The sequence below is a fragment of the Coenobita brevimanus genome, chromosome 60, assembly GCF_032717465.1.
Source record: "Coenobita brevimanus isolate Jiangsu-jjx chromosome 60, ASM3271746v2, whole genome shotgun sequence".
Classification (NCBI taxonomy): Eukaryota; Metazoa; Arthropoda; class Malacostraca; order Decapoda; family Coenobitidae; genus Coenobita; species Coenobita brevimanus.
This window is the reverse complement of record NC_137013.1, coordinates 41,141,110-41,157,648: the sequence shown is the minus strand read 5'-3', so window position 1 is coordinate 41,157,648 and position 16,539 is coordinate 41,141,110. Positions and strand designations below refer to the sequence as shown.

General features: G+C 41.8%; 1 protein-coding gene and 1 pseudogene across 1 annotated transcript in view; both read right to left on the bottom strand.

Moving 5' to 3' along the window:
• Positions 1-8,945, bottom strand: part of crm (cramped chromatin regulator) — a 35,475-nt gene extending 26,530 nt beyond the window's left edge. The window contains exons 1-5 of the mRNA XM_080275178.1: positions 8,884-8,945; positions 6,399-6,586; positions 5,766-5,978; positions 4,662-4,801; positions 2,149-2,275 (exon numbers count right to left, since the gene is read on the bottom strand). Coding sequence (XP_080131304.1) covers positions 2,149-2,275; positions 4,662-4,801; positions 5,766-5,978; positions 6,399-6,586; positions 8,884-8,945 — 730 coding nt within the window. The remainder of the gene's footprint in view (positions 1-2,148; positions 2,276-4,661; positions 4,802-5,765; positions 5,979-6,398; positions 6,587-8,883) is intronic.
• Positions 8,946-10,913: 1,968 nt separating this feature from the next.
• LOC145403395 (2-(hydroxymethyl)glutarate dehydrogenase-like) overlaps positions 10,914-16,539 on the bottom strand; it is a 6,597-nt pseudogene continuing 971 nt past the window's right edge.

Here is a 16,539-nt window from a genome sequence, read left to right as displayed (position 1 = left end):
TTTTCAGTCTTTCACCTACTGCCTTCAAGCATTTCCACTACACCACACCACTCTATTTCCACATTTATCTGTTTCTCTCTCCACACGCTCCTTTCTGATGACTTATTTTCACTGTTCTCTCTTAAACTGGGGCCAACAAGACCATTCCCAACACTCTTGTGGTCAGCCCACCATTTCTGTTACTTTATATATACTGTACCGTACATGGCCCTGAAAGACAAAATATTAAACAAATATAAAGAGGAAGTGATGAAAATTGTTAACACAGCTTATACCATAACTACTGCAATCTTCAGTGAATTTTGTCACTTTCCTTACTCTGCCAACTCACGTTCTGGTAATTATGGCTGAACTATGTGTATAACAACACAGTATAATTGATATCAGGGGCGTACCTAGAGATTCGGGGGCCCAGGGGGATAGGTTCTTTGCAGGGCCCCCCTCCAGGAAGGGGGCCCTGCAAAGAACCTAGCCCCCCCTAATTCTCAAAACTTATCTAATATCTCAGTCGGGATTGTCGGGATGATAAATATATAAATTTTTATATATTAATAAAAAAGCTTATAAATTTTTAAGGCTTTTTGGGGCCCCCTGGGGAGCAGTTTCAAACAGCTCCCCCCCACCCCCTCCCCTCAGGTACGCCACTGATTGATATAACAGTCACTTGCATCAGTAACATACCAAATTATCAATATCATATTACATATACTTTGTGTCAACTGTTTTTTAAAAGGTCCCAATATGCTTGCAAGCATCAGCCTTGGTCACCTACTGGTGGCTTCCCACACTGCTTGATCTCTAACAGCCTCTTTATGCAGTTCTCTATCCCTGAGGTCACTCTGTATGACCTCCCATGTCTTCCTTGGTCTGCCTCTCAACTCTACTTATTATGTTCATACTTATCACTCTCTGCACCCAGTTGTCATACTCCATCCTCTCCAAATGCCCAAGCCATCTTAATCTACCTCTTCTCAACACAAAACTATTACATTCAAGTTCCATCTGTCCTTACAACTCTTCATTTAAAATCTTAACACCCCCTCCCTACAATACTGTTCAAGGGCATAACTACACATCCACTGAATCAGTATCATCGCTGTACATTTCAGCTTATGAATATCCTCCTCCATTACTTCCCAAGTCTCACTAAAATAATTCTACACATCATAACATATCTAGATCAAACTACATTACACTGCAGCCTCGTTATATGATGCCCCATTAACCTATGAGATAAATCACTCCAACGATAATTAAAAAGTTATACCCTGTCTCAGAACCATGTCAAAAAATTAATCGCGATTTCACTGCAATGATATTTTTGACAGTCACCTCCCAGAATCTCCTGCAGATGCACTGATGCACACATGCCAAAATGGCTGCAGGGGGTTTACCCTGGCTGTGATTGTTGCCTTTCGTTCTATTCTGTGCATGAAAGACCACTGAAACATCACTGTTATTGCCAAATAACAGTGCAAGTGCTTAACAAATAGTGCAATGTATTTTAAGCAAAGTGATACTTTTTGTGTGAAAAACTGAAACTTGTGACTTTGAAATTGTGTCAACCTTACGCAACTATCATCCCCTTTCTAGGCCTCTACATAGCTGACTGAACAAAGATGCCCACCCATTGTTTATACTGGCAGTGATCATTGCTTTTCATTTTATTTATGCATAAAAAAACCACTGGAACACTATGGTTAATGCCAAATAAGACTGAAAGTGCTTAACAAATTGTGCAGTATGCAATATTAAGTGACGTGATACCGTATCTTTTTGTGTGGAGTGGTCGTCCAGGCCCTCCAACTGTCCCTCATCCTGGGGGTGGAGGGGACCCTTGGTGACGACTCGTACCAGCATAAGACAAATTTCAGGTGCTTGGCAGTTTTTTTTTTTTCTTTGTTTTGTTTTTAGGTCTTTTTAGGCTTTGTGGTCCCATGAACTCATGTTATATTGACCTGATTATATGATAATTTGTTATGCAATACCGTAAGTCTTCACTTGACCCAAAACTATCGCATAACTAGGCTGCACTGTTTTAAAGAACTGTAACAAAAAATTTAACTGCTGGGCTCTAAAGAATGAGTCAAAACAAATGCAAAAATTCATCAAAGCATAAAAGAATAGTGTAACAATTGCAGGACTAACCCTCATTGAAGGTGATGTATTTGGATATCTTGTGCCAGGTGCGGTAGTAGAAGTGACGCACCTGGTCCTTGTTCTTCACTTGGCTCCGGGGTGCACCTTTCTTGCGCAGTTTGGTTGTCAGGTAATTCTGTTAGGATGAAGACATCAATGAATTTTACTTTGTCTACTTGTAACCTGGCCTAAAACTGCCATCTAATACACATCCTGAGCTGTAACAAGAGATTATTATATGGTGCTTGACACAGAGAACTGCTATGGAAAGCATGTAGGGCAGCACAGTTGTCTTATTCTGCCATTATGCTTCACAAACAAGCTGAAAGAGGATAAAAATATTCAACAAGGTGAGGTAAACAAACTATAGTTGTTTACAACATGAATTTTACAAAAACTACAGTTGTTTAAAACTTGAGTTTTACAACAAAGTCACTCTCTTGGAAATGCCAATGATGGAAAAAAATAAATATGTAAATAAATGTTCCTAAGACATAATACAGTAATCCCTCTATTATTATGATGTCCATTACCCGGACACTGTGATCTGGCTGTACGAAACCATTAATCGTGCATTTTTCCATTTTATCCAGACAAAATGGATACGTCCGGGTGGAAATTATGGCCGTGTGAACATTTTTGCCCAGCAAGATAGGACCTTGTTGGAAGGACACAAGTCAAAATGGAGAGCAGTGGAAATGAGTTATCTGAGAGGAGCATGTGGCACTACATGGAGAGACAGACTGACAAATGAGGAAGTGAAGGAGCACTGTGGTGTGGATGTGGATGTGACAGAAAGCATTTGGAGAAATACAATGAGGTGGTTTGGCCAAGTGGAGAGACTAACAAGCAAAGTGTGTGCGAGTGAGGTGGAGGGGGGAGAGGGAGGGGGAGGCCGAGGATGAGATGAAGGGATGGAGTGGAGAGGTATATGAGAGAGGAAGGTGTAAGCTAGAAGCAAGGCAGTGAGGTGGCATTGGACAGGGCAACATGGAGGCCATTTGTTTATGGCCACCCCTTACGGGATTGAGACGTCTAGCAATAGATAGATAGATAGACAGGGCAGGAATAGCCCAGTGGCACCACCCTGTCTGGCTGGGTAGTTCACCCAGTGTCTGCTAGAGACCCCCTTGGTTGTTTTCAGTTCCCGCGCGACGACAGTGTAGCGAACAGCATCCCCTGGACAGTTGTTACGGCAGCGCACATGATGGCTTTCGTAGTTGTTTCCTTCCTGCTTCAGGCCTTGCTATTCCTTGAATGCCTCTTCCTAGGGTGTGATGATGATGGCCCCTCCACCATGGAAAAGGAAGAGAGTATGACTCTGAAGAAGCAGGAGATCCTGAGTAAGACTGATGCGGGATGGTCAAATCGTGAGTATTGACGTTGATTTTATTCTAACCTACTGTACTATGCCATGATTTTATTCTATTTTACCATGATTTTATTTCATTTTACCATTATTTTTTGTGTGCCCACTCCATTTTTCTAACACAGCCATTTTTTCAGGATTTTTTCATGTCACTGCAGGGTACGGCCCTCCAGTGGTGATTGCTTGTCTGTGGTTGATGGATCTGTTTGATGATGGTAATTGCTTGGCTGTGGTTTATAGGTCTGCTTGACCAAATAGTGCAGTGTTAAACAACAGGATCAAGTGTTCTACGATGTACTGTAGTGGCATTTTACACTGGCTTCCATCATCTAACGTACTACAGCACTAGCCGTGTGTGTGTGTGTGTGTGTGTGTGTGTGTGTGTGTGTGTGTGTGTGTGTGTGTGTGTGTGTTTGTTTGTTTGTTTTGGGGGCAGCCAAAACTACACATTCAAATCGTACCAAAATTGACACAAAAATCGCAAAAAATTCACTGATGTGAAAAAACTTAGTCCCATCACGATTGAAAAACTTTTACTATATTTAAAGAGTGATCACATTTTGACCAAAAAATAGCCGCTCCAGGCGCCCAACATAGGATCTCCGTAGAATTTTTAGCCCATATGTACAACTAAAATAAACTATAGCAGCGCGAGAGCCCTCCACAAGAGCAAGTTCAAGGGGCCCCAAGGGCCCACGAGCACTTGTCATCATCTATGTACAATGGGGAGCCAGAGAAGAAGTCAATTATTTGGACAGGATCCACTTTCCACATATGCCTTTGGCTCTATTACATCAGATAATCGAAGGATTACTGTACCTGAATACTATTTTCCAAGAAAAATAAAATAAAATAAAATAATGCAAGTTAACCATGAGTGCTCAATACTGCACATGCAACTCTCTCACGCTGTGCCAAGCTGTTATTCAATTACCTTTGTGCCTTTGTTCTAGGATAAACCTTTCCCAATATTGGCTCATATCCTTCTTTGATAAACGGGAATATCCTTTTAACTTTCCACTGGTTAAAAATAAGGTAGTGGAGTGACAGAGATACAGAAAGATAAAACAAATGGACAAATCATGTCTATCCACCTGATGGAAAATGGAATAACTGAAGGGCTACCATACAGATAAGTGTTAGAATACCTTACCTGTATGGCCTCAAAATCCTTGCCACATTCATTGATGGATTCAAAAAAGATATTTTTGTCCTCCATTGACCAGAGTTCCCACGCCCTCCGCCGTTTCTTACCCAGGCCATCCTCCTCTTCTGGATAGTCCCCATCTGCACCTGCTTGCCAGTAATGTAGCTATTACTGTACTTCATAAGGCACACATAATAAGTACAGTACATTAAATACACATAACATCAGAGTATGAGGTAATCTGCTGGAGAATAATACTTTGATGGTTATATAACGTAAGGCAAGGGGGAAGCTAACTGATGCTGTATCCTATATATTGTACCATAAATGTCAGAAATATCTTGTAATCCTTTGTGTATGCTTTCTCCACTAGCTATCTAACTGCAGTTATTTGATACACACATCTCCTGCCATTCCAGAAACCACAAAAATTATGTATCTACTGTATATCTGAATACAGCTGAGATCCAAAGGTTAATGCCTTCATTCTAATGAGGTTACTGCTTGGTGTTGGCAACCATCATCCACTCATGATGCAATGCTGCCTATTTCTTCCTAAGGTGACTTTACCCTGAGTGACAAGCCTAATGGTATTCTGTAGTCCATGAAATCATTTACAAGGTTGGGTGGTAACTATATAACCAAATAATGAGGTGATGTGGAACCTATTATGGTGTCCCTGTTAACTAGGAGATGTAAATGTGGTGTCCATCCAGGAACCTTCACTTTCTTTCCCACACCTCACTATGGCAAGGTGCTGTCTGCCAGAAAGAATCTCTATTAGTGATGGGGTTTTAATCTAACCCTTCCAGAAAAAAAAAAAAAAAAAACTAAACAATCATTTGGACATAGCATAAATATAGTAAAACAGAATAATAATCCTCAGGCGAAAGGAGATAACCATTACCAAGCTGCAGATCTCATATGAGGCACACTGAAGGTTTGTACAGGCCAAGCTGCAAGCATCATATTAGGTACAATTTACAATGGTTATAGAACAACTACACAGAGGATGTAAACTACCTTACAAAGACCTGGTCCAGCAGGGATAAATAACATAAACTAACACACACAGGCTTAAGTATAATACACAATAATGGGAACACTAACCTGAGGCTTCCAGTTTTTTAGCAGCCCCAGGGACTTGTGAAGGAGGATCAGCTTTGTTGGTCTCCTCACGCCGCTGCTTGTTAAGGACACGTGCACTAGTGCGCAGCTGCAGAGGTGGCCGGGGGGGTGGGGCTGGGGCAGCAGGAGAAGGCACATGTGGCAGTGGCAGAGGGGTGGGTGGAGGCAGGCTGGAATTTCCTGGCAGTGGAGGCCCTGACGAGGATGCATAGAATACACCGTTAACCCTTCAATATGGTGACAAGTCTTCTGTTTAACTTCATACCTATCACACTACGACTGAGCCAATATGGCTACATCTCTTAAAATAAATGGCTCCAAATCAGTACTGTACATCACCGTCATTTGTGTAAGTGTAAAGAAGCTCCTAATCATGATCACCCTCATTTGTGTGCATAAAAAGAAGCTCCAAATCATGATCACCTTCATTTGTGTGCATATAAAGAAGCTCCTAATCATGATCACCTTCATTTGTATTTGTATAAATGACTCAAATCAGAGTACCGATACTGTATCACCTTCATTTGCATTTGTAATGACTCAAATCAGAGTACCGGTACTGTATCACCTTCATTTGTGTTTGTATAAATGACTCAAATCAGAGTAATGTATCACCTTCATCTGTGTTTGTTGTGGTTGTGGCAGTGAGTGATGAAGTTGGTGTGGGTGAGACAGCAGCAGTGTTGGGTGGGGTGGGGGACATTGCCTCCAGCCCCCCAACCCCACCATCAACTACCTTCCCAGGAGGGTTGCCATGCTGAGTCTTTGGGCGCTTTGTATCACAGTTCCCATGGTCGGTCTCGCTGTGGAAATAGAGTAAAGTAGTAAGTACAAAATAACAGTTCCCATGGTCAGTATTGCTGTGGAATGATGCACAATAATCAGTGCAAAATAATGCGATCATGTGGTACCGGTACGTACTGTTTCAGTTATGACAAGAATGGATAACATAATGTGAAACATTAATGTGGCTGCCCTCACAATGAATAATGGGCAATTCTATACTGGTACATGTCCATAACCAAACACTGAGTTAACCATGCCTAACCATATGTGATCTGACCTAAATATAACTGACCTGACCTAACCATAACAGATTTACCTGAATAATATGAGACCAACTTAACCCTAACCTGCAGTTAACCAAAATTAACAACCTAACCACAGCTGACCTATCCTTACAAAACTTATCTGACCCAACCATATTACCCTACCCAAACCATCACTGACATACCAGTAACCTAACCATACCTGACTAGTCTAATTAAAGCTGAAAAAAATACCGGTAGCGTACCTAAAATAAGACTGTTCATAATCAACCAAAAATATCTAAAAATACATTCATCCTGTTTATTGCTAAGAATACAGACATGAAAACACTCTGTGTTATAACAGAGATGTGACTAAATGCTTACAATAGAGTACTGACATTTCTGCTTCAGGAATTTGGAAAAAAAAAAAAAAAAAAAAAAAAAAACAAGAATAACACACGGTACCAGTACATAGCTAAACTGCCATCCTATCATACTCATCCAAACTCTCAATACAATCACTGAAAACTTCTGAAACTAATGAAAAGTGGGAGCACACAGCTGTTGTTCTGGTTTACCATTCCCATGGTGCTGGTGGGGAATGCCTTCACATGATGGCATCGATGTGTGGGTGATGGAACTGCCTGGCTATACAAACATTCCTCATTCCCCTCCATGTCCCCTACTAAGAGGATGGTGGACTGCAGGAGAAAAGAAACCATCCTGCACTCCACTGGATTCACTTCAGATGAGCCTAGGGTTACAACTATCAATACCGTTCCCGATATGGAAGGCAGTGTTACAAGTATTACAGCTTCTTATCTTTTGTGTGAAACAAGTATTTTCCCTTCAATTGCTAGTATTTCCCACAGCCAAACTAAATTAACTGGTATTTGTATTATAACTTAACCATAACATCAATATGGTACCGGAAACCAGTTTTCAACATTTCATAGGCAGCATTTTCCACAAACAAACCATCTAATCTTTGCCTGAGTACATTGTCCAAGTGAAAGGGTGGTATATTTGCATTTCTGGACAGTCAAGGTTTTTCTGATTTTAGTTCTAACCTAAACTAACCCTACCCAACTAAGCCAACCTAACTGATTAAACTACCCTATCAGATAACCTAACTAGCCTAAGTGAATAAACTGCAATGATACCTAAAGGGTTACATGTCTAATTATACATGACATAAGGTTAGGTTATTTCACTGCCCCCCCAAATCAGTTCTGTGTAATTTACCAAAACAACAATGCCTTATGAGTTAGGTTAGGTTAGGATGGGCTAGCAACCAATACTGTCTAGAAAAGAATAAAGAACTTAACCCACCTCAGAATACATTCAAACAAACCTAGCTTAACCCATTCTACTGTAACTATAGAGAACAATTACCTAATCCAGTTTTTTTCCACGGTAAAATGCTGATTCTGCTCACTCCTACCACATTTGCCCACAGAGAGGCTAGGCTCCATCTCTCTTCTTCTAGGAAATAATTCCAGTTCAGTAATAGTTACAACATTACCAACCTTGAGTCTGAATTGCAATATATATTTAATACAATTACAAAAAGACTCAAATCAGTTAAAAATAAGAAATGAATGACAACAATGACATGACTACCTCTCAGATCACAGAGCCAAGAATTAAAAGTGCCTGGCTTAAAATTGGTTATAAAAGCTAGGAACAATCTTCTAAGCTACAACTGATGGCCTATGTGTACAGTATAAGGAAATCAAAGTACACTGTAAGTACAGGATCAGCAAGCATTAGATACTGTGCTTGAGGTGATCATCATCAAACTAGAGTGGGCAGCCATGTTGGATATCATCGTCACATATATTGTCCTATTATACGACCAAACCCAAGAAAGTTTTCCGAAGATGGACTACTAAATCAGTGGAAAAGGAATCATAGGTTATGATTTCTCAGGTGAAAACCAGGTACACCATTCTCATAAGGAATAACACCTCCTGGAAAGATGAGGCCTCAGGACCCCCTTCGGAACCAAAACAAAGATGGCGGAATTCAAGCAAAGCTTTCGCCTCCTTTTTTTTTATTTCTATTACCTTGACTGGTGGACTGATTCACTAGTTTCCTTAACGCTCAGAGTCCGCTTCCGCTTGACCATCTTACGTGGCAAACTTGTGGCTACATGATGACTTGGCTGGCCTACGGAGACGTAAAGAATCCCTTTTTTAGTGCACCGCCTCCTGGGTCGAGTCGCTCATCTCGGCGGGTCTTTCTCTGTCAATTACAACTTCACTTTTCACTGTATTTTGGGGTCGGATTCACTAGTAAATGGCACTCACATAATCCAAAATCATTCAAGCACAAAATATTACAAACTGGTTAAATTACAGGCGATTTTAAAGGTCCAAATAGTCTAAAGTTTGAAAGCCACTCCACCCTTGTTGTCCCTGACTGAGCGCCCCCCTCACTTTAGGTCCTTCTGGTATGGAAATGTCAAAATATAATTATACATATAAATGAGTGGAACGTTTCCCTGATTTCAAAAGTGATGAGAGTTGGTAAATGATCTAGCCCAAACAGCACCAAATGAGTGGGTTTCACGACGAAGGTGAGATGAAATAAGGATGATTAATGGTGCATCGTCTGTTTGTTGTTTTCCGCCATATGACGTCACTGCTTGTCCCAATCCCTGACAGGGATGGAAGAAAGAGGTTTGATAATTTGTAGGAAACGCTACTTCTTAGCCTCCAGTCGTTGCTCTACATCATACACACAGCAAACAATTGCTTGAATCTACTGATGATATAGCATGAAACGGAGGATAGAACCGAGCTTATTAACAGCAACTTTAAATTATTATAATGCCACGGAGACGTATTTTTGAAGGTTGATTGAAAGTTTGCACTATCTACGTCTTGTTATTATGTGAACCAAATAGTGTAAAATAATACTCGTGGTAGTGATGTTTTGTGCAAAAATTAGACATGTTAACATATAACCTTCGACCACCGACTTGCATTTCTACAGGAGCTGGGTCCAAGCACAGTCCTTGGGTCCAAGTACGGCGAAAATTTCATAGTATAACTGGGATAAAATAGAATATTACGTTGGCTATCATCAAACGATTTTATCTGTCCTGAAAAATTGCTCTGTTAGGTGAGGGATGAGGCTGATTTCAGTTAATACCGAGCCAGTTTCGAAGATTTTTTATTCTTTGGCGCCCACACGCAGCGCGCCAAATCCCTTCTCCTGACTTCGCTTTCAACGAGAGAGAGAGAGAGAGAGAGAGAGAGAGAGAGAGATTTTTCTTTTTCCTTGTTACCCTCCTCTTGAATTAACTGACTTGATATTGTCTACGATAACTGCCAGCTTGACCTCTTCCGCCCGATAACGTAATTTTGATTCTATAGTTGCTTAACTATTTTATTCAGCTAAGGAGGATGCAGGGGTCTATGAAAATTGCAGGACGGAAAGTTTCCCTCAATCTGAATAGAGTCGTCTGGAAACAGTATGAACGAAATTAAAAAGACGTCCTCGTAGGAAAGGCATTAATAACGAATATAAGTCACTGGTACTGGTGAGGGAGATCTTCATGTGGTGGCATTGTTGTGGTGGTGGTGAACAGACAAGGAAAGTGGGCGGCTCCTTTTATACAACTTACGACAGCTCCTTTTCTATCCCCCGAAAGGAGGATGGTGGACTGCAGGAGAAAGTTAACTAGTTACCAGCCTAATGTCCAGCGGGTTCACGTCCAGATAAGCCTGGGTCCACTAACCAGTAGAACCACCGTCGTGGTACATTCTTCATCATAATTCACTGTACACCAAACAATCCCTAGCACTGGATACGTAACTCTCCACTGCACCACACTATCCGATATTAACGAGAGATCAGTGGTTACATTTCCTCTGATGTGTATGTCTTTCATTAGGGCCACGCCTTAGTACAGGCCTACGAGTATTCTGTTCCTGTTTGCGCCGTTGATGCATTTTTAACATGATCCTCAGTCATTTCCCCACAGTTGATGTGTATTTCGATTGTGGAAATAATATAAGCAAACCATTAAATTATTCAGTCCAATGACGTCTTCTTCCATTTTATTCTTGCTATTTTCAGACGATTTTATTCAATTTAGAAGAGACATTTGGAGGTAGATGTGGTAGATGACACCCCTCGCTTCTACGGGGCTCTGGAAAGCTATGAACACGTCACAGTGGTCTGGAGTTAATCTGATGGAAATTTTATTAACAAGTGATATATGATTAATGATGGCATATTTATCATCATCATCATCGTCGTCGTTGTCATCACCAGGTATCACCACCACAACCACCATATTTAAACGAAGGGAAACAAATACAAAGGTAACTATATTTAACTGATACTTCAACCTCTTTACAACAATACCATCTTTTTTTACATATATGTCTTAATTGCTACCTCCAGACGTTTAATTTTAACTCTGATATCAAAAATCTTCTCCATTGAACTCCTCCCTAAATAAATATCCCCCAGTCTGAATAAAATCGTCTGGTGGCACCGATATATAGCCATCCGCACTCAGCTTCTCGTTCATTCCTTAAAGAGTTGACGGTGGGCTGAAGAAGGAGGAAACCTGCAGTCCACTGGGTTCACGTTTTAGATGAACCTGGAACCACACCAACAACAGCAAGAAAAAAAATGTCTTAGGGTTGAGCGGGTTGAATAAAAAGTAAGCTGTTTGGGTGGATTCTTTATTTTGACTGAGATTATTTCAAGTTAAGATTCTGTCTGTCTGTCTGTCTGTTTGTCTGTCTCTCTCTCTCTCTCTCTCTCTCTCTCTCTCTCTCTCTCTCTCTCTCTCTCTCTCTCTCTCTCTCTCTCTCTCTCTCTCTCAATCCTCCTCCTGTTCAATCCCCTCGTGTGTGACATTCAGTGACCCCTTGTGTATCACGTTATTATACTCCCATTCTTCGAAGCCCGGCACCCTCAGCGACTCCCCCAGCGCCTCCTCCAGGGCTCGGGGCACCATATAGCAGCCGCCCTGGGGACCGAACTGGTACTCGCAATGCCGGTAAGTACTGAGGGTTAGCTGGTGGACGGGCATCGGTACCTGGCGGGGAGTGGAAAGGTAGGCTAGATTTGAGGTTGGTTGTCTGCTTAGGTTAGGCTCAGTTCATAGGCCAACTGGTGTAGGCTACTGGAAATCGGAATCTGTTGGAGCATTGAATTCTGGGTTAGGCTGGGTTAGGTACGATTGGGTTAGATAAGGTTGGGTTAGGGAAAGTTGGGTTAGGTTGAGTTCTCGGTTTGGTTAAATTTGGTTAGGTTAGGCTGGGTTGGACTGGGTTGTGTTAACTTACGGTGAGTTGGGCTGGGTTCCCTGAGAGGAATTGTGTGATCAGTAAACCTCAATCAACCCTCTGATTTAAGCCTCTAGACCACCACCAGTCATTTCCAGAGAAAAATTTCTTCTTAGATAGGGAAGCATCTCTAACAACAGCCCAGTCAGTCAAAAAATCAAAACCAAAAGTAAACAAGCCAAGAATTATCATAAAAAAGGCGGTTCACTCTAGCCAAGTCCATACGGTTCTGCATCTACTGAATTACTCTTCCTCAGCTGTTCTTGTTTCATTCCTAACCTTAAATTTCCTGGCCATGTCGTATCCCAACTGCAGGTCCTTGTTCTGTAGGTCAAAGGAGAAACCCGGGTCGTAGTCGCCGCCGTTGAAGACCACAGGGGCGGCCGTCTCCCATACGAAGCTGTTGCCCACGCTCAGGCGGATTGCGTCCCAGAATTTGCGCAAGTCGATATTCGCACGTTTGCCTGCGTTTTGAAGGGTAGACAGGCGTTTATCTATGATTCTGGAAGGTAGACAGGCTCAGATTGGCGCTCATTGCAGGGTTTTGGAGGGTACATAGGTTCAGACAGGAGTTTACCTATGGTTGTGGAAGGTAGCTAGGCTCAGGCAGGGGTTTATCAATGGCATTGGAGGGTAGACAGGTTCAGACAGGCGTTTATCTATGGTCTGGGAGGGTAGATAGGCTCAGACAGGCGTTTAACGATAGCTTTGGAAGGTAGACAGGCTCAGACAGGCGTTTATCTCAGGGTTTTGGAGGGTAAGTGGACTCAGACAGGTGCTTATTCCAGTTTGGGTGCATTTTGTAGCGAGTTAACTAAGTATGTTCCCTATCAATCATAAATTATTGAGAGAAAGCCTAGAGTTTTTATTTTAGTCCACCCTAACATACACCTGGCAAGAAAATGAAAGCGACGAAAAATAGATATCCACTTATACAAAAAAAAAAAAAAAAAAAAATCCAATGAAATACATGATATACCACTGATAATGTAAAAAGTTATGATTTGCAGTATTTACTAGCGAAGTAGAAACGTAGAATTAGCTGACAAAGATGTGGATTAAGATAAATGAAATTGTTGCTTGCATCCAAGATATGATTATAAAGCATAAACCTTGGGGCCATATTACATACACCCTGTTACAAGCGATTCATTCTGAGCATTACACCTCTGTATTTTCTTATTTGTAATTAATGCAAAATACGTAAATATAGAGCGATATAAATAGCATGCAAGAGAATGTTAAGGTCTAGTATATGCTGAATAAATCCCTCTGGGAGAAGTGCCACGAGCTGTGCCCTGGAATATGATGGCCCAGAGGCTTACCTAGCATGAGAGCCTCAGACATGGCGACGACGTGAACACAGCACAGCATATTGGACACCACCTTGATCACCATGGCCGCTCCCACCGTCTCGCCCACGTAGAACACCTTACTGTACGACGCCTGCAGTTTAATAAATAAATAAATAAATAAATAAATAAGTAAATGTATAAATAAATGTAGCAGCCAGTTTGAACAAGACTGATATGGGAGGGCAGCTTTACTACACAATGGATTCAAATAGTGTTCTGAGGAGTGGTTGATTCAAAGGGTCAAAATGACTCCTATATCCGTCAGTGGGTAAGTGACCCACCCCACCCCACCAGTACAACACCCCGCACCAGTCAATTATATCCCCAACCCAATCATAACAGTTAAGAGAGAGAGAGAGAGAGAGAGAGAGAGGAGAGGAGAGGAGAGGATGAACAGATAAACAGATAGATAAAAGTAAAAACAGATACAACCTTGAGGAGCGGCATAACGGCCTGAGCCACTTTGCTGTCTCCCCCCAGATACGCCACCATCTGCCCCTTCTTCAGCGCGTCCAGGCCCCCCGTGATGGGCGCCTCCAGCATGTACCCCCCTGCCCCCTGCACCACGCCCATGTACCGCTGTGGCAGACGGGGGTTAGCAGGGTACGGGAAGAGGTAGGTACAATTCACTAAGCTGATGATGATGATGATGACAGTAGAAGTAGTAGTGGTAGTAGTAGCAGTATAATAACAACAACAGCATCAACAACAATAATAATAATCATCATAATACTAATAATAATAATAACAATAAATCTTCACCTTTTTCCCATTCATGGATGACACGTGACCTAAAAAATAAGGACAGATAAAGCGACCCAACCAAATTTTCCGCTCGTTCACTCACTCTTCAAGTCCATGCAATCCTGACTAACACACAGGCATCTACATTTAGTTTTTCATTTATTTAATTATTTACGTATTATATTTACAGATGCACTTCCTGTACACCCTCCAGACAGAGCCAATCCGTCAGCTATCAAATACAAAACAGGAAAACCTAATTCTCGCCATGTTTTCATCCGTGCATAACTCACCCAAACGCTTCGATTTCGTCAGTTCGTTAATTATTTATTTATCCATAGCAATCTATTCATTTATGTATGTATTTATTTATTTCAGGTTAAAAATATAAATAACGTCACACCTCACCTCCGTCTGTTCAAACTCGGTGGTGGAGTGGTCAACCCAGATCTTTCCCGGGGTGATGGCGTCCAGGAGTCCCCCAGGCCCCTCCGCCACCGCCTTCACGCTAGGGGGCTTGGGTAGGCCTGGGGGGAAGGTAGCGGGGGTGAGAGAAGCTGGGTTTGGCGGGGGTGAGAGAAGCTGGGTTTGGCGGGGGTGAGGGAAGCTAGGTTTGGCAGGGGTGAAATAAATAAGCTCAGTAAAACATCAGTCCAACTTACAGATAAACACAACAGACAGAAACAAAGGTAGAGACAGATTTAAACACTATTCCCAAAATAAACACAGAAAATTCACAAACAAAGCAATAAACACAAAGCCAACTCACAAGTAAACAAGTCAGAAGATAGACAGACAGAGACAGAGCGAGGCAGAGACAGAGGCAGAGAAAGGGGGAGGACGAGACAGAGACAGAGGAAGAGAAAGAGGGAGGCCGAGACCGAGACAGAGAGGCAGAGTCAGGGAAAGAGAGAGACAAACACAGTCCTCAAAATATACACAACAAATTCACAGGCAAATCAAAACAATAAAACAACACCAACTTACAGGTAAAGATAACATCGGAGGCCGCCATGACCTCAGCAGGGGTGGACATGATTGGCGTGGCAGGGGGCAGGGAGGCGAGGCAGGCAGGGTTGGTGTCCAGGGCGGCAGACACAGTATACCCGCTCCCTGTCAGGTTGTGGGCCACTGCCTGACCTGGGAAAGGGGGATGATGAGTAATAGTAGTTGTAGTAGCAGTAGTAGTGGTGGTGGTGGTGGTGGTGATGGAGGTGGTTGTAGTATCATCATTATCAATAGCAAGAAAAACAAGAACAACAACAATAATAATAATAATGATAACAATGATAATAATAATAATAATAATAATAATAATAATAATAATAATAATGATAATGTTAGTACCCAGTCTATGATGTGTGTGTGTGTGTGTGTGTGTGTGTGTGTGTGTGTGTGTGTGTGTGTGTGTGTGTGTTACGCAGAAAAAACAAGATATGGTTAATTGTATAACCTTCCGATAAGATTGTATAGTACGGTGTGTGTGTGTGTGTGTGTGTGTGTGTGTGTTAGGCAGAAAAAACAAGATACGGTTAATTGTATAACCTTCCGATAAGATTGTATAGTACGGGGTGTTTGTGTGTGTGTGTGTGTGTGTGTGTGTGTGTGTGTGTGAGAGAGAGAGAGAGAGAGAGAGAGAGAGAGAGAGAGAGAGAGAGAGTGTGGATTACATCTTTCAGGGTCGTCTTATCAAAATTGAGTACACGAAGTTATAAACCCTCAAATTCAATTTAAATCACCTCTGAGAATATACCACTGTTAGCCTGCATACCACTTCATAAACCGCGGTTAGAATCTTTTTGCTTCTGGCCTAAAATTCTCATCTCTTCATCTTGAACGCTGAGCTGTAAGAAAAGCCAGACACTATACTCTTTTCACTCTGACCTGGCCTAGATTTTCGTCCTTTTCCAGCCTATATTTCACGTGTCTCAGTGGCGGAAAAAGACAATGCCACAGCTCTACACACTCACCGTATCCTAATCCTAATCTCTTCTTACAACTTAACACTGAAGATGGAGAGATGGAAAACTGAGGCCAAGTTAGAGTATAATGCGTTTATGATACTAATCACAAAGAAGTGCTATGGAATGTATGCAGAGCCGTAGCATTGTCTCCCCACAGAGGCACGTGAAATAATCTGCAAAAGGGCGATAATCTGGGCCAAGTTAGAGTCAGAACAGGTGAAACATTTCGTATTTCTCCACGTGCTTCAGTGATGCTATCCAAGATGTGGGGAATTTCATCTCCCTCATAGCAGATGTAACTCTCCATCCCATGACCTACTCTGAATTTTGTTATTATTATCTATTAT